The sequence below is a fragment of the Oreochromis aureus genome, linkage group 5 (genome assembly GCF_013358895.1).
Source record: "Oreochromis aureus strain Israel breed Guangdong linkage group 5, ZZ_aureus, whole genome shotgun sequence".
In the NCBI taxonomy this organism is placed as follows: domain Eukaryota; kingdom Metazoa; phylum Chordata; class Actinopteri; order Cichliformes; family Cichlidae; genus Oreochromis; species Oreochromis aureus.
Window position 1 is genome coordinate 12,153,826 of NC_052946.1, and position 25,932 is coordinate 12,179,757.

Below are 25,932 nucleotides of genomic sequence, written 5' to 3' on the forward strand. Positions count from 1 at the left end.
CACACACACACACACACACACACACACACACACACAGGACAAAGTGAGGGAAGCCAGACATACAGTTAGAGCGAGCCAGAAGAGAAAAAAGGTGGCGAGGAGAGGGAGGAAGAGGAGGATTCGCAGAACACGAGGATTGGGGGGTGATTGGGGGGGGGGAGTCGCCTTAGAAGACGGACATAGTAGGAGAGTTAACCGGAGGGACAATGGGCCTCTGCTTCACCTCTCAGTGACAAGCAGCCTCGGGATGGAAATTCTCCTGAAGTAGTAACATGTCCACACTCTTAACACTAACCATTCGCACAAACAGCGTCTTCCCGAAATGGTCCATATTCCAGGTGAGGTGATATATGTGCACGCAGGTGTCACTAATGTCCCGGCGCTACCTCGGCCTGCTCCGGTCCTGCATGCTGACACTGTCGAAACGTGCTCACGACGACTGCGGGGGTCGCTCAGCTCCCCGCCTGGGAGGCATCACCTGACAGCAGTGTTTAAGAATTCGCTGCCAGAGGAGGCGTTGTGCTGTGTGGCCGTGTTTAAAGTGTGTATACCTTTGCGAGCATGATCCTGGTCTTTGCCACGTCAAGAGGAGTGGTAACAAACGCAGCTACCGCACCTACAGAAAGACACATAAACACGTTCAGCAAAGTGCAAACATAAGAGGCCCGTACTCTATGCTCTCAGAACAGACTTTAATATTAAAAATAAACCCATAAAAGAGACCAATTACTTAACCACAGTTACAGTAATGTATTAATTCAGCAATAAACACAAGAACTATTGGCCCTCAACTCCATTAAGTTCATAAAATCATAATATTCCAAGTCCCAGACCTTCCCCTGTTATTAGACCACAAAAACCAGAGACGCACTTCTATTCCCAGCTCCCCCTTTTCTACAGCTTCGTCCAGCCCACGTCTTCCCCTGAGCTATAAACACACACACACACACACCTGATTATATGCACATGCATGCAAAAAAGCCACGCAGACCCCCTAAAACACACACTCACTCCTGTGAGCTTTATAGAGAAGTTCCACCCCAAATTCCCTCCTAACACTCCACAAGTTGGAAGCTGGATAGGCAGCAAAATCCAGAGCAGTCTCCAGTGAACGGAAGAGTGTGTATAACTGAGAAAGTGTGTGTTACGTGTGTGTCGCCCTGCCACAAACATAGCAACTGTTCTTGGTAAACATATCTATATGGGCCACTGAGGAGCAATGTGACTGTAAGTGAGGTGGAGCTGCAGGAAAACCGCGTTAGGGTTTATAGTTAATAGCTAATTATAATAGATGGCTTTTGTTCTCTGCTGTGGGAGGGGGATAAGTTCAAGAATAAAACAGTACAGCTGTCTTACTGTAGCATGCTTTACTACAATTATCCCAATAAATAATCTCACATGTCTAGCGCTCAATTAAATAATCTAAACTTGGTAAGTGGGGGACGTGAAGGTGATGAAGGTGACTGATACGATGGTGTCTACACAGGCTGAAAGCTGCCATAAATCACCGCAGGATACTCATAGAGATATCTGGGATGATTAAACACGCCTGTGTGAGCATTTCCAGCGTCAAGCAGATTATGTATGAGTGAGAGAGAGTGAGTGTGAAGCGCAATGTTAGGGGAAGTGACTGAAACTTGAGGATCCCTCTTGGATAGCAGCTTGGTCACGTAGGGACGTGAACTTGACTCCTACCCTGGACCCAGAGCACACCCCCCCGCCCCTTCATCCCACATTGTTCTCTCTACAAATACATATTCTCAAACCAATGACCAGGCTGCCTGACTGCTCAAATACTATTTGCATATAGTGAACAGTGCAGTCTTGAGCCACCAATTTTGTATTATTTCATGAGGAACTAGCGAAACAAGAAATTAGGTGCAGCAATTTGACATCATTCACAATTACTAGGTGCACGAGAGGTTCAAGCGAGCTCGTGCAGAAATCCTTCAGTAAATCCAAACGGGGTTTCCTCTTTAAAATGACACCCACTGTCACACTTATTTCTTTTGAAGCATCTCTATCTACAATCTTCTTTTCACTGAGACCACAGCCCAGATGGGGGATGGCTAAAGGCCACGTCCTAATTCCTCAGGGTGCTGTGTTGTGTATTTTCTCTCCATCAGCCACACTTCAATCTCAGCATCACCCCCCCAGATCACCTAACCTCCATCTTCCTGTCCTGTCTGGCACACTGTAGCATTTTAAGAGTTATGGACTGAAAGCTGTAAAAGTCCAATAAATGCTCCACGGACTGGACTGCAGAACTGTTCTTTTGCTGAAATATGTCTTTACATTCAGGTTTTGATTTTTCATCACAAAAAATGCAAGACTGGGTGGAAAGACAGATGGTGCTGCAGATTTTCTTCCATGAAGGACAGCGCTGCTGCTATATGGCCCTGGGTCAAGATTTCAGTCTGTGGTTACACTGAAACTCCAAGTACGGAAAGCCACTATAATAAATACAAATAATAAACAAAAAAACTTTTAAATGATAACTGAGAATCAGTTTTACAAACTCTATTTAGTATAAGCCTGTCGTGTTTCACAGTTCCATTTATTCTCCAATTTAATTGGAACCCTACATTTAATTACAACTAGTACAAAAACAACATGCAGTAAAATGTATTACCTCCTGAAAATGTTTTGTTTAGTTTAATTTTGTGAAATTTTTGTAAAAAAACAAAAGAATTTCCCAGATCTGGGATAAAGAAAGTGCATCAGTACCTCCATTTATTAAAAAAAATTCCCATGTGAATTTTGTTCTAATAAACTGTCTAATCTCTCTCTCCCTTTCTTAAAGCAGCTTAGGCTCCAGTGCCCAGGATGTCACAGAGCTGCAGGGGCGCGTGGCCAGAAACGGCTCCAGCTCATGCTTCCCGTCCTTTCATCTGGTTGTCTGTATATCCAACTCATCCAGGGCAAGACAGAACCATAAAGTCTGCAGTGGAATAATGGTCACTGGCTGAATGAGCCGACAACTGTGATAATGAGACTTTTGCCATCTGGTAACACTGTGTAAGAAAAATACTGGAATTCATTCTCTCCTCAGTCGTCTTTAGCAAATCCCGGGTGGAGGAGAGGATGGGATTTGTCTGCAGAGCTCACACTTGAGAAACCTTGCATTAATGTGGTTTTGGGTAAACTTGTGCTGCCCTCCTGCCCATCTATTCACCTATCTAACATCCATCTGTACGTCCGTCCATCCATCCCAACCCCTTTCCCTCCACTCCTCCCTCTCCGCCTCTTTCCCAGCACAGCATATAATCCCCTGCACCTGCAACAGCTCCGCACACTGCTGACTGCCAAGAGTAGAGCGTGTGACCTTGCCTCGACGACCACAGAGTCTGGGAGAAAGAGAAGAAATGTCAAGAGAGAGGGTTGTAGATAGAGGAGGATGATGAAAGAGAAAGAAAATGGGGGAAGAGGGAGAGAAACAAAGAGAAAAAAGAGAGAGAGAAAAGACTGCAGTTAGTGGGGCTATCAGACACATTGAAAACATATTGTGAACCTTGGTCTGGTCTGGGGTTTAGAGCCCACAGCTGGGAAATGAGCTGTCCGGCTATTTTTGTGTTGCCTTTTCTCCCCAGTGATGTCATGCTACTTGTTTCCCAAGGAGTGGTGTGGGATCAGAGGGAGGCAAGAGAATATACTTAGTACAACAGGGCATCTCATACTCAGATATTCAGTATAATTATTAAATTATGACATTAGGATATACTGACTCTTTAGTAGTTTTACACCAGGAGCTCAAAATCAATGTACTGGCCAAGCAGCTGTGTCAGTAAACTCCTACTTAAATGCTTCTTTACATATTTCATGGAACATCACAGTAGCAGCTTTATTCTTAGTGAAAAGATGGTTAGAAGTGTTTCACTATTGTCTTTGCATTTCTACATTTTTTATTTAAAATCAAGCCGCTTATAAAGGTATTACTAACATACTAACACATAGTGGGGAGGATTCTAAATCCTCTAATTAGCACTAAATACTAAGTACATTTAAAGGTGCTACAGGTTACAACCTCAAGCTGTACTTAGCATTTAGCACTAATTAGCAAATGTTTAAGCTAACATACTACACATTAGCCTGCTAGAACACTATATTTGCTAAATAGCTTTAAATCTCTACAAGTGTTCATCTCAGACAGTCTACGAATGACTTTACAATTTATTTATTTTGTGGCCAATACACTCATTAAATCTTTCTTTACATAAGTGTTCTGTAGAATATTGGTATGCAAAACGTTGATGTTGTTGGTAAAACTGTCCAAGGTACTAGCCTGCGGTTCTTTTTCAAATTTCAAAGTCGGTCACGGATAAAAATTTTGGTGACTGTTACGTCCCCACATACAGTGAAATGTGAAACAAATGCAAAATATCCCCCCAAAACAAAACAAAACAAAATAAAAAAACAACACCTAATTAGCTTGTTAGGGCCATGGATAACTCATAACCAACAACAGCCTTAGCAACGCTATATGATACTAAACACAAAAGCTTGCATGAACTTCACAATATCCAACATAAACATTACAAAAAATTTATTTTAATAAAATTAAATTAAAACCCACAAGTATCTCACACAGTAAGAATGGATGAAAATCCCCCTAAAAAGAACTGAGTCACTCACCAGCCAAAAAAAGCCTCAGCAGGTTTTTTTCTAAAGCAGATGTTACAAAAACTGACCATGACAGTCCCTAAACTTTTCTTTTTTTTGTTGTAGGCAAATACCAAAGAAATGGTCTATCTTTAACTTTATGTTTTTTGAATATTTACTCAGCAGTGAGGAAACTTTTGCATGCAACCTAACAGTTTATGTAATTACACTGGATTTTTTTGTGATTGGAGCTGTATTTATTCTTCCCCTGAAATATCCTAAAAGATATAAAAAATTATTTTAGCGTTGCAATTTTACAGACCGAACTACACCGACAAAAAACAGTCCAGAATTGTATCAATAGAATATATTGTTTATATTATATAGACAAGTGTATTTTCCAAGTACTTACTGTGTATAAAAACTCTCACAGTTAAGAGTGGCTACTGAGTGAAACCACCTGATGTTTCTGTTTTAAGATTAAAGTCAGGATGGGAAGGGAGGATGTCTCTTTTTCTGCCCTCACCAGTTTTGGCAAAGGGGCGAGGAGCCCAACTCTGCAAGGTTAGCCTGCGTATAAAATGCATGTGGACAGCTGGGCTGCCTCGGGTGCTGCAAGTAATGATTACTTCTCAGTGAGAGCAATTGAGCAACAGCATGGAGTGATTACTAATATTTTCTTTGTCTATTCACTCCTTCGCAAGTTGAATCTGTTTCATGTTAACTCATTCTACTCTTTTTCTCGCACACGTGTGCACAAAGAGTGTGTGTGTGTGTGTGTGCATACACAAACAAGTAAACACAAAGAGAAAGAAGGAAGAAGCAAAGGCAGAGACTGTGGATGAGCTCAGGATATGTCATGTGTATTTCATTAGAGGGCAGATTAAAAAGGAGATTTTGTTTTCCACATCAAAGGCCTCACGCTGGGGGATTCCTCTGTTTCTCTCCTATTCCGACTCTCCCCCTCCCTTACTGCCCGTTTCATGAATAAATAATAAGGAGTAAACCTGGGAAAACAAACTTTTTGACCTCTGAACCCTTGTGTCAGGATCAGCCTTTGCACCTGGTTGCCTTCCCACAGGAAAGAGGGCGGTGGGTCTGTGTATATCACGTGTATGTTAGAATTTCTGTCCTGGGAAACTGCCTTTAGTAAAGATGCAGTGCTGTGCAAAAGTCTTGAGCCTCTTTAAAAAACAATATATCTTACTAGGAAAATGGTAAATAGGTGCAAGGGTTAAAACATGTTTAAAACAGAAGTGGAAACACAGTATATAGTGTAACAAGCTTGAAAGTCAATAGGACCACCATCTTCAACACAGCTTTCCTCTAATTTCCTTAAGTAGCCTTCAGGAATAGTTCATCAAGGCTGAAGGACATTTAAAGCTCTTTTTTGGATGTTATATGCATTTTGTTCCGTCACCAACCCCCGGGCCGGTCCGCGAGTCATTTGGTACCGGGTACCAGTTGAGGCTCGGGTGCGAAATTTATGGTTTTCAGGGATTTAATCATTAAATCGGCTTCCCTGGGTCTTTTTCCGTGTTGTAGTTGTGTGTCTTATTTTGAAAGAAATATTTATGCGTTACCATAGTGACCGGAGAGCATTAAGGGGCAGAGAGGAGGATGTTACTCTCAGTGTTGTTGGCGCATTTCAGAAGGACGCTGCTAATAAAGTTACACAATTACACAGTGAATTTGCGTTTATTATTATATTTATAAAATACCACAGTTTTTGTCTTGGTCCTATCATTTTATTTTGTTGTACAGTGGTCCCTTGCTATAACTTTTTTTGGTGCAATTTTGCGTGCTTTTTTTTTTTTCTTACAGCGCATTGTGTTCTGTGTCCTGATTGGCTGTAGACCATTGTCAATCAATCTTGTGCCGCGTCTCCTTTACAGTACAGAATGCTTCAGCTTGTCAAATTTACATAAATCTTCGATCGTTAGCAGTGTGACTCTGAAGTGCTGTACTGTATGTTTGTAAGTTTTCTCCCCAACAAACACAACAATTTTGACGAAACGTTTTGCACCCTAAGCCGACTGCAGGTGCCTTTGATTCTATAATACTGGACTTGTTTTTCTACGAAGGTTTGAACTTTGAGAGCGTTTAAACAAGAGAGAAAAGTGTGAAAATGTCGATGCCTGTCTGAGAAAAGTGTCTAAAGTGTGTAGAGAGGGGTTTTACAGTCTTAAAACATCTATAATAATTGTAAAAAATTTAGCTGGCTACTTCGCAGATTTCACCAGGGACCACTGTATTTACCTGCGACACCTTAAAGGCCTGTCCGTGAAAATATTGTCTGCCATTAAACCGGTCCATGGCTCAAAAAAGGTTGGGGACCGCTGAACTAGATGATTGTAGTCCCAAACCATGACACAACCTCCACCAAGCTTTATAGACAGCTGTAGAGACTCACTGTTGTAGCTCTCTCCTGACCTCCTCTGTCCACATATCTGATGATCTGATTTCAGTATCAGCAAACAGTAGATGGATCAACTGAATTTTCGTAAGGACACGTTTTACACCAAGCTGACATATATTAAGCTTTCAGCTAATAGCTCTTTTGGAATCTTCTTGTTGGAGCAAAAATACTATTTTTTTTGGCTGTGAAACTGTTATCTTTGGTATTTTTATACACAGGTTCTTTGCTAAGTTATGTTATATGTAGACAACACTGGTTCATCCCTTGAAACTCAAGGAATGGAGAACTATTGCTCAAGACACTTTAAAGAACATAGAAGAAAGCGTAGCTCCTTGGAAGCAAAACATTAGTAAGGAGGAGAAATGACTCCAGATTTTTTACACAGTGCTATATCTCACTGGCTCATTTTGAGCTCCCATCATGCCTTTGACTCTAAATTCCCTGGATTTTTTGTGGGTCTAAGTTGGTGTTCAATCATAACCTAAAAGTGTTACACCCTCCTGTTTTGCTAAAGTTATTTTTGTGGTCAGAACAGATGGAGCAAACTGCGCACTTTATTCTGCAGATGCTGTTGGGAAAACAACAGCGTGAAAACCACAATATTGTGAAATTAATGTGTGAAAGAACCGTGAGAATTATTCACATGGCTATTGAAATCTGGCGTGGAGAAGCTTTAAATCTCAGTGTAGTGACCGATTCCCTCATGATTTACTCCCTGACTACTTCTGTCTGCAAAATGCTGCCTCTGTGATATCCAGATATTTAGATGCTTGGCCATTTTACGACGAGACAACAGCACTGGGTCGTGGGTTTTCTTCATTTGCCTCTCTGTTTTTCCCCCTTCTCTCTGACAGCTGCGCTGCCTCCGTGTGAAATTAAAAAGGAAAAAAAAAAGCCATAACGCAGCACATTACTATGCCGTGAAGCAGATGGGAAACCATGCCACACACATGCACTGTCTCAAATTCCTTCGGTTTAGCATTTTTCAAAGTATATCACATTATTTTTGTTGGAGAAATCCTCTTGAACATCCCTGTGGTCACTGAAGAAACAGCAGTACAAACTTGCTTGCCTGTAAGCAATTGTTTTTTGGGTTTTAATTTTCATCTGTTTTCTTGGCTAGTCTGCCATTATAACTCAAAAACGGCTCGAGAGGAGAGGAGAGGAGAGGAGAGGTCCAGATTCCAGCAGTTCATTTCTCCACCAACGGATGTGTCCAGATGGCCTGGAGAGAGGAGGCCTTTGACTGAGGGACAAAGAGACACTTGTGAACGACAAAATCTAACTCCCGCAAACACACAGACACACAGAAACCCATACACACACACAGCTGTGCGGCGTATTGTTCGCCTTCGCTCGGCCGTTAGCTCCCAACATTGATGGAATGTTTGACTGGCCGCCTCTCACGCCCTTGAGACATGATGTCACTCCAACAAAACGCCATCTTTTCAAAGAGAAATGGCTTTTTATGTGTTCGGGGCCACGCTGTGAAACGCAAGGGGAGAGCAGAGACATGGGGCAGAAAAAGACATTAAGCACGAGAGGAAGCAAGAAAAAGCTAGAGGAAGAGCAACACGGCTATTCTCAGAGCTCGTGATAGATCGAAAGGCTGGTTTGATGACAGTCGTGACAAGCCATTAAACCGGGGTGTAAAGTCCCATTTTGGCCTGCCACAATGATACAGGAGAATGCAGAGGGTGAGCGTGCTGTAAATGTGTCAGAGTTTTGACTGTACAGTGGATTTATCCGTGACATAATTTTCACTGGAAATGATACTACTCTGATAAAATAGATAAGCAATAAAGATGCAAAAGGGAATAAAATAAGAGATAGATGCATACCTTTAAATATTCCCAAAGCGGAAACTGAACCAGAGAGAATGGGATCTGAAAAAAAAAAGAAGGCAGAGTGTTAATCATCGTCATTATGTCAGCATTAGTTTTTCATTTTCTGGAGGTTCAGGTTTCATCTTTAACCTCTAATCTCTTACACTTGTCATTCCTGCCACCTTTCTCTATTTCCTCTAACTCGGCTGACTGCTCCCTTGTTCCTTCTCAGTGCTGATGATTAATGAATGAGACGGGCTGTGGTCTGGCAGTCCTGACAGACGGATGGATGGATGTATAGATGGAGCAAAGTTGGAGAGAGGAATAGAGGGATGAGGGGATGGTGGGAGAGTGTGTGTTGCTGCTGGAAAGACTAAATCGGTTCAGGCAGGAAGTTACAGTGGAAAGAAATCAATGGCAGTGCCAAGGCGAGGTGCAAATGACACACAGTCAGACCACACATACATTCTCTCTCCCACACACACACACACAGACATAGGAACGAGTATACTTTCTCCATTTGTGTACTGAGCAAACAAATAGAGAAAACACACACGCGCACATATCCTGTCATCCTGCAGTGGACGAAGACAGGCAGGACAGGAAAAAACAAAAGCAAAGGAAGAAATAAATAAAGTGACAGTGAGTTGTGTCATCAGTCTTTGATCACACAGACAACAGGATCGTTCATCCATCCGAACCGCCCCCTCCAACATGTTCCATCAGACCACGTTAGCGCGTTGGTAAAAACTGAGTCAGCCAAAGCACAAAGACAATGCACCAAGTGTGTTTACGCCACCTAATGAGCTTAGTCCAAATGCACTGACCTCATATAAACACTCATTCTGAAGTAGATTCAATTAAAGGGCATCTGCTCTTTAAGAGCTGAATATAAGACTTTTAAAGATCTTCACAGAAGCCCCGAGTTTTATTAAAGCCTTTTGAAAAAAGAAAAAAAAAACAAAGTAAAGACATAAAGCTGTCAAATTGAGTGCAAATTCAACTAAGTGGAGGAAATTGAGTTTCTGAGATGAGCTGATAAAAGACCTAATGCAAGTATGACAAATAAAAAACATGAGATAGTATTACGAAGGGGGAGAGGGTGGAGAGTGGAGGTGGGAGGGGTACAGATTCAAACTTAAAGAAACATCTACTGAATAAAACCAGACATCCATGACAGGTTTGCGCTGTTACTGATACAAACATTTTACAAGAGTGGAGTACAAATGTAAGTAATCCCCATAACACTGTCCCACCCACACAGGTACTGCAGCTACACCTGTGTGGGTGTAGACCCTTAGCTTTAAGTGTAATTCTGCATTAGTGTAGTTACTATTCAAGCATTAAAGCTGAAACTACTGCACGCGGCGTTTGGCTGTTTCTTGATAAATGGGCCTGGTATGTGCAAGGACAGAAATCCTCACCCATCTGGTCTATCTGTGCAGACAGAAGCAAATTCTCTCACTCCTCTAAGATTATCTTAAAAATTTTTTGGGACATATTGGAAGCCTGGTACCCAGCCCCCAGAAAGTGGAGTGTTATAAAAGTGCACCTGTGTTTTATTACCACCCTGATGAGTTCTGCTATTCCAGGCTGGGAAAGGAGGTGGACAGACAGAGAAAGAGGGAGTGAAGGAGAACGGGGGAGCTTGGAGGGGTAATGGGTACTGCTGCTGAGTGCAAGCGGAACATATTGTACTGATGTGAGTCAAAGTAAACTGAGAGTTAACCTAAGTAAACATATCCTGACAGGTTTTATATTTATATTTTATACTAGAATTCTTGTGCACATAAGTGCAACACTACTGTAACGTCACCTTAAATAAGGCACAGATAGATGCAGCACAGATACAGCGTCAGTAACTTCTGTTTACAAACTGAAAAAAGCATTAATTATCAAAAACTTGTTTAAATTTAGCCTTAAATGCAACTGACAGGGTTTTTTTTTTTTTAACCACATATCAATTTATAAAATTTCATCCAAAAAATAAAAAATCTTTGGTTGCAGTGAGTGCAAAGACAGAAAAGCGAGACAAAGACAGATGGCTTCAGCAGAGGATCTGGAAAGAATGATCCACCGGTGATTTATGGCTCGCTTTGACACTCCTGGCACACTGAGCTGGAGACGAGTGCTCGTTTTTTTGAGCGTGTTGCCCGGCAAAGACGAAACATCTGAAAAACCACATGAGGTCTGATTAAAATCGATGAGCAATTTCTCATTAAACCGAGGCAAACCGAGGAACTGGAAGACGTACCAACCTGACTCCATGTGACATTTAGAAGCATGTCTGCTTGAGTTACAAAATCAAGAACGCAGGCTGGAGGACATATGAGCTAACGGCTATAGAGTTGTTTCTACAGCATTAACGTGAGGTTCTGCACTTCTACTGTAATGCTTTAACCTGAGGTTGCTGTAGTGTCAGAAGGAGATCAAAGAAGGAATAAATTTTGCAGCTAAAAGAAATGAAGATAGGTAGAGACAGAATGGGAAGCTGAAAACAACAAAGGGGACTGAACATGTGTTTCTGCTTTCCCTTCTGCTTCTTAGACCATGGAGAAGAACTAAAAACACAAGCAAGACTTTGCAAAAAAAAAAAAAAAGCCCAGAAGAGAAATGTATTTTCCATTGTTGGGAGGAGACAGACATGCACACCATGTCACACCTGACTGACTCGCTGTTACTCACAAACTAAGTGAAAGTTCAAGCCACTGCTGAGTGGGACAAACTGTTTTCAACTCTGTCCCGTATAAAGATGAAGTCTGATGACCACCTCTGTACCCTTAATGATGAGTTTTGACCCCCTCGATATAAATCAATGCAGACGCAGTTTGACGTCTTTCTTGAGAGGAACCCTCACTAACAAGCACATCCAGTCATTTTGTTCTATAAGCAGGCCTGAAATCGCCGGTTCAGAAACAGTTTCAAGGGTTCAATTCAATTCAATTCAATTTTATTTATATAGCGCCAAATCACAACAAAAGTCGCCTCAAGGCGCTTTATATTGTACAGTAGATACAGAGAAAAACCCAACAATCATATGACCCCCTATGAGCAAGCACTTTGGCGACAGTGGGAAGGAAAAACTCCCTTTAACAGGAAGAAACCTCCGCAGAACCAGGCTCAGGAGGGGCGGCCATCTGCTGCGACCGGTTGGGGTGAAAGAAGGAAAACAGGATAAAGACATGCTGTGGAAGAGAGACAGAGATTAATAACAGATATGATTCGATGCAGAGAGCTCTATTAACACATAGTGAGTGAGAAAGGTGACTGGAAGGGAAAAACTCAATGCATCATGGGAATCCCCGGCAGCCTACGTCTATTGCAGCATAACTAAGGGAGGATTCAGGGTCACCTGGTCCAGCCCTAACTATATGCTTTAGCAAAAAGGAAAGTTTTAAGCCTAATCTTGAAAGTAGAGATAGTGTCTGTCTCCCGAATCCAAATTGGAAGCTGGTTCCACAGAAGAGGGGCCTGAAAACTGAAGGCTCTGCCTCCCATTCTACTTTTAAATACTCTAGGAACAACAAGTAAGCCTGCAGAGCGAGAGCGAAGTGCTCTAATGGGGTGATATGGTACTACAAGGTCATTAAGATAAGATGGGGCCTGATTACTATCGGGTTAAAGAGTTGAAACCTGCACCATGTTATAGAAAGGGTGAGAGAAACCTAACATATTGTATAAGTCACAATTTCACCAACAACACTATAATCAGATAAAGAGGGGCCTAAAATATTCAACTGCTATTCTTTGGAAAACATGACTATGATTATTCTTCAGGGATAATGTGTGACTGTTATTATTCAGTTGGATCATTGTGTAAGTTGGGAAATACTTCTTTTACAGATTTTTTTTGGGACAGTTAGCCCTCTGCAGTGCTGGTGGAAAAACATAAAAAAAACCAACTGGCTTTTATAAGTGAAGGAGGGACAGTAAAAGTAGCATAAAAACAAAATTACCATTAATCCCTCATGAAAATATCTTACACTTAACTCTCGATATTAAACAAATGACTGTTTAGTGTACTGTTCTGTGCACTGCTGCTTTTAAATGGTTGCAGGTGCTAAATTTCAAGGCACACTTTACCAAAGTGTTTGCCAGTGGGCAAAAACAGCATGGTTTTGATATTCTGAGTTACAGACGCGTCTGCCACAAGTGTTGAGGGCACATTTAGACCTCAGCTATGTCATGCTAGACTAACACAAGGCCATGCAGGCATCCAGGGTCATTCTACGGCTGGTTAGGATGAAGGCAGCCAAGCTGCATAAACTCCACGGTGCTAACTGCTCACTCTGTCTCATCCCACCGCCTCATATAATGCCTCAGCTACCATAGGCTATTCAGCTCTGTGAAGCCAAGTTAACGTGTGCATGTGTGTGGAAGGTCCAGGGCTGTTGTGATTATCCTAATAAACGTGACTTAATGAATTCCTTTAAATGGAAAAGAAAGTTAGGATTATCAGGCCACACAGGCGAGGAGAATCGCATCATTATCTCATCAATTAAGGTTCAATTTAAGAGCTAATTAAAAAGAGGACATTTCTATCTTGTTTCCTTGTGTTTTTTATTTGACATGGAAGTCACAAATGAGTAGCTGTTTGTTAAAGTGGGATAAAATACTTCCCTGAAGGCTGAGAACTAGTATTGTTTATGTCCACTGAAAAAGACTGAGGTTTTTCTCTGCTTGCCAACATTTTACTAGCTCACTCAACCCCAGCTTGAGCCAATCAGTAGACTTCTATGGCTGCATGGGCTACAACCGAATCATAACCATGGAGACGAACACACCCACTGCAGTAACCACGTTGTTGAGGTCTACAAACATGAACTATCGCTCGACATTAAAATAAGGACACACATGCTTAAGAAACAGAGGCAAATAATTTAAATATTTTAACCAGAAAACACATCATAAACCTCCCAGTTTATGATGTATTTCCAGCTCTTGCTGCACTGCCCAACAGTATCTACTCCACAAACATCTGTGTATTCAAGCAACCCTCCAGGGACAGGACTCCACGCCTGACAAACAAACAGGGCCCTCACTCAGACCCGCTATCCTGCATATGCATGCCTTAGCTGTTTTTTTTTTTTGTATGAATACATTGGCGTGCTTAACCATATTCTTGCTTATGTGTGCGCGTGTGTGTATGAAGAGCAGCGTTCTGTTTTCTCGCTGATGTATTTCACAAATGATCAAAAGTGACAGTGCCACTTGCTGTGACTGTCAGGTACGATATAATGCAAATATGGAGATTGCGTCTGCTGTGTCATTCTGCTGACAGTGCTCGTGTTTTTTGTGTGTGTACGTGTGTGTGTGTGCGTCCTTGCCAACTGTATTAGTCCTAACTTTATTAGTATTCAGAGAGGCTCCGGGCTGTCACAGGTCCTTAGGCACTCAGCGGAGGGCAGGAAAAACACATGTCAAAATATATTCACATTGAGCCTGATTGCAGGCAGGCCAGTTGGCTGCAATTTGACAAATGACTTTTAATAGGTCATACTGCAGCCTCTGCATACTGATGAGCATTTAGCAGGAGAGAAATAGTAAGTGAGATGGATACTGAGACAAGTAGACAAATGTATAGATGGCCAAACCAAGCGATGAAAGTCATGATTCATTTTTTCCAAAAGATTTCTTTCCAAAAGAAAGTATCTCAGCCCTCAACGTTGAATGCTTTCCTACTTTAAAAACACACCACTAGGCTACTGTGGGTTAGCACTCCAAAATCAACTTTACTTGAGGCCAAACTCAAATCTAAAAATTTGCCTTAATATGTCTGACATTTAGCATAATACACTAGCCAATGAGATTAGTGTGTGAATTTGATGTACTTTGACTTAAACTGTTTGGAAGGTAGTACTTAGTAACAAATATCTGTCTATCAAACTGGGTAAAGTCTATTTATGTTGACAAAGTTTCATAAACTCTACACACAACACAAATTGACAAAAGCTCCACTTGGAGGTACGCTAGCTGTAGCATGTTAACAGTGTTAGCCTTAAAAGCTACATGGTTTTCCCTACAATTTTAGTCAATCAAGGCATTTCCACAGAGCGTGTTTCAAAAAAAACCTTTCAGATACGAACTTGTCCAAAAACCTCACTGTGAAAAACATGAAGTCGATATCAAGCCATGACGAGCTGGTCCTAATGTTTCTAAACAAGAAACTGAGATTCTGGTTTCATTCAATTCTCATTAGAAGGCAACAGCAGAGAGTATTTCTTGATTTGATACAGGAGTTGAAGCGATGGTACATATTTCAGGATGCCAGTGGGGCAGTTTGAGCTCTTGTTGGCAGAGTTAGGACACCTGAGGAAGCAGAGGAATAATGTAAGAAAGCCGATTGGCTCAGAGCAGCGTCTAGCTGTGTGTCTGAGTTTTAACAGTATTGTTTTACCATCTGTATATTCAGTACCGGCCCTTTTTGAGCTACATGTACACTTGCTAACAAATGCAGTGGCCTGATTGGTCACATCTGTTTATTTGCACTTAAAAAATGTGAAAAATTAAACTTGAGCAGAAAAAAAATGCTGCAAATTTGGTATGAACGTGTTTAATGCACGAAATATTCACACAGATTTTACGCATCCGGTGTGTAAATGCTTTTAGAGCCAGATTTACTAATAAAACTCTCCTAAAAAAGCTACACTGTGTGTTTACTAAAGACTGGTTGCAGCTTCCCTTCTGTGAGCCTGGTTCTACTGGAGGTTTCATCCTGTTAAAAGGGAGTTTTTCTTTCCTACAGTCTTTCCTAGTTCTTGTTCAAGGAGGATCATTTGATTCTTGGGGTTTTTCTCCATATTTTGTTGGGTCTTTACCTTACAATATAAAGCAACGTGGGGCAACTGTTGTTGTGATTTGTTGGCGTATAAATACAATTGAACTGAACCGAGTTAAAGAGACACAGTTTCGTGACTGAAAGGCATAAACAAAGGTATTTTTTCAGCTGCCTTATGAAGGAGCTTTCTTTTCCAAGTGCAAAATGTTGTGTGGCAAATATTTAAAAGAATTACACAAACATGGTTTACTAAGGTTTGCTGTTTACTTCTCTCTAGTATTGGAGCCATTTCAAACATACTAAAATCTCAGACTAAATCCAGCTATTATTTTTATGAGACTGTGTTCGCGTGTTAGATTAAGGTCTGAATGTTACAATATGAGAGAGAGAGAGAGAAAAAAAAGCACATCAACTGAGGATTTATTGCCTAATGCATACCTTACTCTAATTTAACATTTATTACGGTGTTCCAGTCCAAACTAAAGTGGTGACCTGGAACACACGCTATCATTTCCATCCATAAAGGCTGGGATTGGACCCATTTAAACGCAACTTGTGTTTAACTGTGGCAAGTGGATAATTAACATCTGGTGTATCTTTCCCTAAGTGGATCACACAGCTTGGTTTAATTATCTGTGATACCAAAAAGCATATTACCAGTTGTGCAAATTTGATTGTTCACACTCCACTAGAGCTGATAATTCACTCTTGGTTGAGCCTTGTGGAAACCCAGCTTCAGTTTTTATTACCACATTACTCACACACACACACACACACACACACACACACACACACACACACACACACACACACACACACACACACACACACACACACACACACACACACACACACACACACACACACACACACACACACACACACACACACACAGGGTTTGCCACCTTGCTAAAAATGTGTTCAAACACACAATTCATGGTCTCACAACAACAAAAAATAATTAAAAAGTAAAAAAGTCCGGGTGGTCTTGATGACACAGTTTGCCATCATCACAATGACAGTAAAGGATGCTCTCAAAGATTTTTACAGTTACATTTTGAAATCCCAGACACAAATAATAAATACTCACATTGTAACTCAGTCAAGACACGGTGGTGCAATCTTGAACTCCCCCCTACCCGATTCTTGCCACCAGATGTGGAGCAAATGAGCAAAGAGCAAATGATTCATGAGGCAGAGAAGTCTAGCATATCCTCAGTTAGCACTCGATACTCAACGACCATTCCAAATCCATTTGGCAAAACCTCCTAAATCTGTGGATTTGGAATTTACCAAATGTACCATTTCAAATGAGACCACGTATGCTACGTCAAATTCAATTTATGCACAAGTGAAAACAAACATAAGGTCTTTCCAAATGTTTAAATAGTCATTTTAAGAAACAGTGAGTCACTTAAGAGCTGTAGCTGACTTTGGATGGTCCAATTAAGAAATAGAAGGAGAGGAAAGGAGAGGAGAGGAGGAACCTTTTTAAAAAAAGAAGCAGATGGAAGTCAGATGGTGAAGCATTCAGTAGGAACCTTATTCAAAGGGAAGAACGACTATAGACTTCTATGGACCACTTTCTCTCTCTCTCTCTTACACACACACACACGGGTTATGCAGGCGCAGCAAAGCCCACAGTCTAAGTCCACATTTATTACCTGCTAATGCAACAGGGCTGCAAGCCGGATTCACTTTCCAAAGACACATGAGCGCGCGCATACGCTTCTCACACAAACATCGAGACACACCCACATTCCATCTGCTGTGTGTCACGAAAGTATGACGAGGAACTGACTGCGGTGACACGCTGATAACAAACAGACAGATCATATTTTAATACGCTGAAAGTCGATAAAGTCATTAATCATGTCAGACGGGCAGGTGGTGTTGGACGCTTCTGTAGGTTACGGTGCCAAGGGCTCAACCACACTCGCTAAAAAGTCACTGAGCGGGAAGAAGCCAGACCTGTTGGACTATCTGCTGACATAAAAAGTAGGTCCGCGTGCAAGGGCAGCTGAAAACAAAAATACGAAAACAATCGATCGCTTAAAAACAAGTACGTGCATGCCCGCGAGAACGAAAGAACATTGAAAAAACAAACACACTCACCACAGGCATGCTGCTAGTTAGTGCCGTTCTAACGAAGTATCACTGACATGCGATATGGATGCATGTTGCAATGCCCTGAGCTTTGAGTACACAGCGAGCAGGAGGCAGCAATTACTTCCATAAAATAACTCAAGCGGGACTGTTTTTAAATACAGGTCAGGGGATGAGATTGATACGTATACATGTTCCAGACCAGTTGGCTACGATTTGACGAATCAAAACCCAAAGTAAAACTTGTAAAATGGAAATTTCTACACTTCACTAAAGCCAGTCATACTTATATTTCTATCCAAACAACAGTTAAGTAGTGCCATGATTTAAAAACAGAGCTAGCTAACTCCACCTGGCCTTTTTTTAAAATCTTCAAGGGGCTGTTAATTATTTTCCTCTTCTGCACAGGCTCCACATCATGCATGTAAACACTGTACATCTGTAGTAATGACACAGGTAGTAAGTGGAGTGACCACACATCTCACATCCTGCAGTGACGCAGCAAAAAAACAAAAAACAACAACCACAAAAAACCTGCCTCAGACTGTGAGAGGAGTTTGAATGTGTACAGTCCAATAAGAGAGACAAAGGGATCCTCTGTGTGTACGTGCGTGTATGCACCTAAGTACACTCGAGGGACAGAAAGGTTCAGGTCCTCTTAAATAAATAAACAAATACACATTTAAAACACACACACACACACACACACACACACACACACACACACACACACATGCAAAAAAGTAAATCAATAGAAAGAGCCTGATCTGGCTCTCTGGGCCTCTGTTTGGCCTGGGGGTGGGGGAGCGAAAGAGAGAGGCAAACGAGAAGGCTCGATTACTTCTCTCTTGGTGGTTGTATAGTCCCGGTTAGTAGAAGCCAAGGCCTGCTCTCTCAATTACAGAAAACAGACTCCCATATGCTTTGTCAGTTGAGGCATGCATGTGCATACATACACACCTGTCTTTAGATTCCCCTGAGGCACACTTCACACAAATCATAAGCTTATCCAACCTAAACCTACAACACAAAAAAGCAGGACTTCCCTTGTTCTCAGAGCCTTTCCACCAAACCTAAATTTGTCACAGATTAAGAGGGTTGGAGGCCGTACATCTGCCGTGCATCCGGCAGCAAAAGCGCATGTCCCTTTAAGGTCTATACGGCGTAAATGCGAGGAGCATTCAGCCGCAGGCGACAAGCGATAGCTCATCCCAAAATTTCTAGCCCCTCTGCGCTGTAAAAACTAGTGTGAGTGTGACTGCACTTGCTGAAGAATTCCACCTGACAGTGTTGAATGCCAAGGGCAGCGAGCGTGTGTGCGTATGTTTAAACAAGCCAAAATAGGGAGAGGTTTAAGCGCCGGCACATCACCCTGGAGCCAATCAAATGGCAGCAGGAGTTGGGTTCCCATAAGCTGCCACGGCCCACCAAAAATCTCAGCACAGCGGAGTTATAGTCCTGACAAATTAAGACTTGTTCGAAGCTGGAGAGAGAGAGAAGAAGAGAGAGAGACTGAGAAAGAGAGTGGGAAAGAAAAGCCTTAAGGAGGTGGTGGTGGGGAAACAGCGTGCTGGCAAAGATTCAAGAGAGCAATTCCATCGACATGAGAGAAATGCTTCCCAGAAACTCTGAATAATATTTATGTTGTGCTGGAGATTTCCCCCCCCCCTTCCTCCCACCTGTGTGCAGCTTTGTGCAGCTTGTTGCTTCAGACTGGACACACGATACTGCAGAACACGCAAAAACACAAAGGGTCCTATCAACGGATACCCGATGCTACTCGGCCTTTAAGGAACGATGTGAAGTCTAGCCCGCTGCAAATGCAACACTGTTGTGAAGCAGAGACGTCCACATATGATGTCAAAAGGAAAAATATATAAAATTATTGCAAACTTAGTTTAAAAAAAACGTTGAAGATGTCGAGTTGAACTTGTTATATATGAAGTAAATGTAATACTTATTCTATCGCTGGCTTAAAAGCATGACGGTTTGACCCACCACAGCCACTGATGGATGACATCAATAGCAAAGGGCATATTAGCCAATGAATGGTGATGTGGTGTGATACAGGATGCCCTGAGGGTCGACCAATTAGCTGTTGACAGGAACAGAGATGTATTGCTGCCTCAGGACTTCAGTCTGAAGCTGAGAGCGAGACGTGAGGGAACAGAGAGAGAAAAACATGTTGATGCTGAGAGCCGAGGCGCAGGCAAGGAGGCTGGCTGAGGCTAAAGAGCTGGACACTTGGTACTTGTCTTACAAGCACACAATACAGCAGGGCAAATGGAGCAGGCACGTTCAAAGTAATGACTGGCACTGTTTTAACTGTATATATATATACATAGATATACACACTTCCAAGCATGCACATGTCAATCAAAGCTGTGCCCAAATATTGGTCTTATGAAGAGAGAAACTTAATTAAAGACACCAAAAAACAGACCAAAGCCATTTTTTGCACCCAGCTACTAACATGCATATAAAACAGAGCAGTCTAGAGAGTAGCTCACTTCTAAACAAGCCTCGAGAGGGCTGTGATGAAAAGTCTTTTCAGATGTTTCTGGTTGGTTAAACTCATTAGAATTCAAATGTACATCTCCTTTGTCTTCTTCATATGAGAAAGTAGCTCAGACCAGGCGAGCATTTCTTTTTAATGCCAACTATCTCAATGTTAGCACCAAAGATAGCTGGTGTCAAGAGATGCTTCCAGAGACACTGAGATCTGAGAAACCCTGGGTAGATAATATCTGATCAAAATCAAAACTATGACACACAAGACAGGTATGGAAGGTCATAAGGGTAAAATTATTTTAAGTGTGTCTGCAAAACTGCCATGTGACTCAGCTAAAACATTTCAACGAGGATTTTTCTGGAACCAGTCAACATAAGGCATCGTTTAAGACAGTAGGCTGATATGATAAGATAAGTCTCACAATGGGGAAACTCACATTATTACAGAAGCAAAACAAAAAATACATGCAATATACCCTATAACACCAATACTACACAACAAAAGAAAAATGTGAACTACATAAGGTAGGGAAGAAAAATGTAACCTATAGACTGTAGAAAGAAATAATTTAAATGCGTGTGTTTATATTTGATACAAAGGATGACATTAAATTGTTTTAGATGCTTAGTAGGAGACAAGACAAGAAGCTTTGCACAGTCTGACTGAAAACTATTGCACATTGAGATATAGCAGTGAGTGCATATGTGTGTATTTATACATGGGGTCTGTAGCAGCGGGAAGGAACCACCTGCTAAATCTCTCCTTCACACACCCTTGGTACCACAGCTTGTCTCTCAAGGAGCTGCTTTTTCAGTGACAGGCTAATTCAAGCTGGCTAAAAGCACGAAGTATTAGAGGTAAAGGAGTAAACTTGGAAATCACGATGCATCAGTGACACGCTATGCAGGAAAAAGAAAAAAAACAACCAATTGTGTCATTTTCAGTAAGGTTATTAAGGTTATTAAAGTAAGAGCAAAGCACTAAGGTAGGTCCAGAACAAGGCCGCTTGCTTTCATATCTCCAGCATGGCACTCACACATGGCAGAGGAGCAGACACACACTGTGCTCTCTGGGAGCAGTGCCCACAGCAATAAAACACAGACCAGAGTCATTCCAGCCAACCAGTTGGCCAGCTGAAAAGTAACACACACACACACACACACACACACACACACACACACACACACACACACACGTGCAAGCTGTACCTTATCAGCTGGGAATCAGATAAGCACAGCAGCAGCACAGCTGGAAATAACAGAATCTCCATAGTGAGAAAAGTGCATACTGGCAGTGACGCAACTACTCTGAAAAACACACACGCACACACACACACACGAGTAAAACAAGACCATGTATGGGCCTGATTGATCCGTTAAAGGGCTTGACAAAAGGCAGCACAACATAATGCTGAGATGAAACATCGTTAGTGGAAATAAAAACACACACCCTTCATGGATAAGACATCTTAAATCTTAGTTCAACTAACACACCCATCATTATTCAGACTTCATGCGCCTCAAAAATAATAAATAGCACTGATATCCAGTTACCGGATCACCCAGAATGACATTAAGACGGTTCCTTTAATTCATTTCTAATTCATCATTTAGTCCAATACTGGCTTTTGTTTTAGATTTTCACATGACTGGGCTCAGCTGTCTTTTTTTTTTATAACACATTATAGTTCAGGTGAAAGGTTTACTATGGTCACTATAGTATACTATGGTATAAAAGTATGAAACTTTTCTAATACTTGTTTTCTTGTTCTTGTAATTCCCCATTTACTAGTCACCTGAATGAGGTTCACCATCACCTGGGATAGGCCCCTGCAAAAAATAGACAGATGTTTGCTAACTAATCCTTCTAAAAAACAACTTAACTTTTATACACTTGGAGCCAGTTTTTTATAAAGACACAATACATTTTCAATATTTGATCTGATGATGGAGTTATTGCAGTTTGACAACTAGAGTTTATAATGTGGTGATAGTTTATACCACATTTCAATCACTACACTACTTGCTGAGACATTTAACTCAGTATCAACCTGCAGGAGAGGTTAAAGGGAACGTCAAGAAATGGCTTAAGAAAGATAACTCTGGAAACAATTAAAGTCTGTGCAAGACTTTCTACCAATCCAATAAGTGAGCAGTTAGTGGCACACGAAGCATTAACTGAAGTAATTAGGACTCATGCTCTGGGGATCATTAATATCTGAGACAACTCATGCAATACAAAGTTCCAGTTGAGATTTGATGGAAAAAGTCAGTAGGGCTATGATCTGGGAACCATGAACACATTTTTAGTCCATAGATGTTGTGATAAATGACTTTAGTCTGGAACATTGCCCTGTTTTAACAACCTATAGTAAGCTAACCAACTAATCACACAGTGAGCAGCTTTAGCGTACATTGATAGCTGAATTATGAATTGATTTGAACTTCTAACCTATGCCGGGGTTGAGTGAGGTAAACGCTTGCGCTGCAGGTCACATTTTATTCCTTTTTTCCTCTGGACATTAAGCAGTGACATCACTGAATGACCCTCGACTTTCAAGTGGTTTGTTCCAGATGCTTTTGGGTTCTAAGCACTGCTGCTAGCAAGATGATGGTGGTGACTGGGAGCTATGGGGGGCAGGCATATGACTGGCTGGCTGTGTATGGGGCACATCCTGCTTCTTGAGAGCCTCATATGACTATTAAGTAAAAGGAAAGAGCACATACGCAACAAAACACCTGCAAACCGTAGAGGTTGTAATAATGTTATTGAAACGATGCAAATTCATGTCTGTCTGAATGCAATATGATTTAAAGTCAAAAAGCCAACTAATTTGACAAGGAGTGATAAGTTACATTTTGAATTGAACGTTACAGTAAATCCCGGGAAGGAGAGGTGGTTGGTTTTGGAAAGGAAGTGAGGGGAAAGGGGAGGAATAAGGATCTGCATCACTAGTTTTCATGAGAGAGTAGCGTTGCTGTACAAAAAAAAAAAAAAAAAAAAAAAAGAAGAAGAAGGAGTTAGGTTAACCTCTAATTATGGGGTGCTTCCTCACGTCTGGCTTTTACACAGCACTGATTTATCCTTCTTCCACTCCCACAGCTCTCACTCTGTCCTGTCACTCCAGGATAAAATAAAAATGAGACAGTGCTGTTATATAGAGTGGATCTGATTGATGAGTTCACTCATGTAAACATTCTTTTTCAGCAAATGCAGTAACTTATAAAGTGCTGATTGACTGAGATGGGTGTTAGAGTAATTAGGCAGTTGGGGTATTATGTCACTTAAATACCTGCTAAACTCAAGTGGAACAGGCATCCAATTCAAACTAAATCTGCATTACAAGTATGGCTGTCAGGGGAATAATGCATCACTCTCAATCTTGTGTTATGGCACCAACATACAGAAGCACACTCCTGACACTTATTTCCTTCCACATGACATCCAAAACATAGCCATCGCTTTTCCCTCCATTCCAGACCCCCACCAATCCCACAAACACACAGACCTTAACTCCCTTGCCAGGCTGTCGGCTGTGTGTTATTAGAAACACATGTGGATCGCTAAAGGTTTTCTGCCTGGATTGAGACAAACATGCATAAAGTTGTGGGAAGCAAACACAGCCCCAAGACCCCGAGGGATTCACTGACTAACAAGGCCACTGTGGTCATGAATGCAGCACTTACACAGGCACTATACACTGGAAAGCTACTATAGCCGTTAAAGGCAACAGCGCCTTTTTCCTGGGAATATGTTTGGCAGATGATATCGGTAATAAGTCTCAAAAATGCACAGAGTAGCCGTGCATGATGAACTGCAACCAGAATGATGGATTTCGGAGTCATCGTCAACGAGGACCAGCGTACTTAACATAAGTGTGTGATCCATGGCTCTCAGTGGTACAGGCTTCCAATGTATCATCCTAAACAAGCCAGCAGAGAAAGCCCGGTGCTGTCCCCCGACCGAACTTAGCAAAAGGCACACGTGGGGGTCTGACAGCATGGCAGCTAACTCCTTTAGCCCCACTTACTGCAGAACTCATCAATAAGACCACATGTTGATCTAAGGAAGGTTACTGAGGTTTAGTCAGATTTGCAGCAGATGTCCTACTGCCAACGTGCACCTCAGAGGGACTGGATATACGAGTGGGCTGCAATATGCTACATGCATGCCAGTATGGCTGCATTAGGAAACACAGAAGAGGAAAAATATATAGATATGATCATATTCACAAAGGCACATTGATGGGAATGACAGGTGCAGCCAGAACCGCATTCATCCGTCATCCATAATGGCAGTGGGAGGAAAACCATTATTCCCTTGAGTGACATCTGTGATAAAGTGATACAAATCATCCAGCGACAAGTGGATTGCTTAAGAAGGTCATCACTCTTCTAACAAGAGTCAGCCTGACCTGGAAGCAATGCAAACAGGGGCAGGATTCAAAAAGAGTATCCCGTAAGTCAAGAAAGTTGACAGTAAAGAAAGGAATGATACGAACCGAGAAATCAAGCTAAGGCCTCCATATTTGTACTATGTATTAAATTTATTTTATCAAAGTCACTGCTTGTCATTAATCGTTATGGAAGTCAAAGCCTTCTTTTCATGAACTGGCACTTGCAAGGACATCCCCAACACCAATCACCTAATTTGATTGAACACATGGACGTTTCAGCTAGCCACTGGTGACAAATTAAGGTAAACTCCAAATAAATCTACATCATCTTCCCCTTACTTTCTATTATATTCTTTAATACACACTATACAATCGTACGGGTTCTTTGTACTGATAGTTGGACTTCCCGTGGAACAAACGGACATATTTTGTACTTTTTTTCCTTTAGGACATCCTCGGCTAGCCGGTTGTTCAGTCTGACGTCACTAGCCGTGTCTGGGCCTAAACTCTGCTACAGGTCCAGTGTTGCCAACTTAGCGACTTTGTCGCCATATTTAGCGAGTTTTCAGACCCCCTTAGCGACTTTTTTTCTAAAAAGCGACTAGCGACAAATCTGGCGACTTTTTGTGGTGTTATTGGAGACTTATTTATGACGACTTTTTGACGTGAAAGCGCGTATCGCTCCCACTCTCAACAAGCACCGGGTGCTGCCATGGGCACCTCGCCCGTGTCAAAGCGCTCACAGGCGAAGGATAGTCCTCGCGCTGCTGCTATCAGGGTAGTAGATGTTCACACCTATGTGTCCAAACTGCAAATGAATCGCGCATGAGCGAAGCCGCTGCTCCCGCACTGACTGTAACGCAGTCAGTTCTTCTTTTACTGTTATGCTGTTTTGTGGATCACAAGGTTTAAAACTACTTATAAACACACAAACACACAAAGTAACTCCACCAGAGTGCCTATTTCGGGTCACTTTTGCCGGTCCAAGCCCGGATAAAGGTGCAGGGTTGGAATTGTGACATTAAAAAAACATAATTGCTAAAAGAAATTTAATTTGTAGTTCTAAATAAATTCTAAATGCATTTATGGTATTTTTTACTCACTTTATGTCTCTTCCACGATGTTATTTCTCTCTCCAACAACGTAAGTTACAATTACATTAGCATGACCAATTATGCAAATTAGGCGATGACGTCATTTGGCGACTTCTAGCGAGTTTTAGGACAGCCAATAGCGATTTTCCTCACTGAGGAGTTGGCAATACTGGTCCAAATAGCAAATGATCACTGAGGCATT

General features: G+C 41.7%; 1 protein-coding gene across 1 annotated transcript in view; it reads right to left on the bottom strand.

The window, feature by feature from the left end:
* slc25a26 (solute carrier family 25 member 26) overlaps positions 1–25,932 on the bottom strand; it is a 57,406-nt gene that overhangs the window by 12,990 nt on the left and 18,484 nt on the right. Inside the window, exons 6-8 of the mRNA XM_031752441.2 lie at positions 8,860–8,904; positions 3,278–3,347; positions 552–616 (exon numbers count right to left, since the gene is read on the bottom strand). Of these exons, the coding sequence (XP_031608301.1) occupies positions 552–616; positions 3,278–3,347; positions 8,860–8,904 (180 nt within the window). The remainder of the gene's footprint in view (positions 1–551; positions 617–3,277; positions 3,348–8,859; positions 8,905–25,932) is intronic.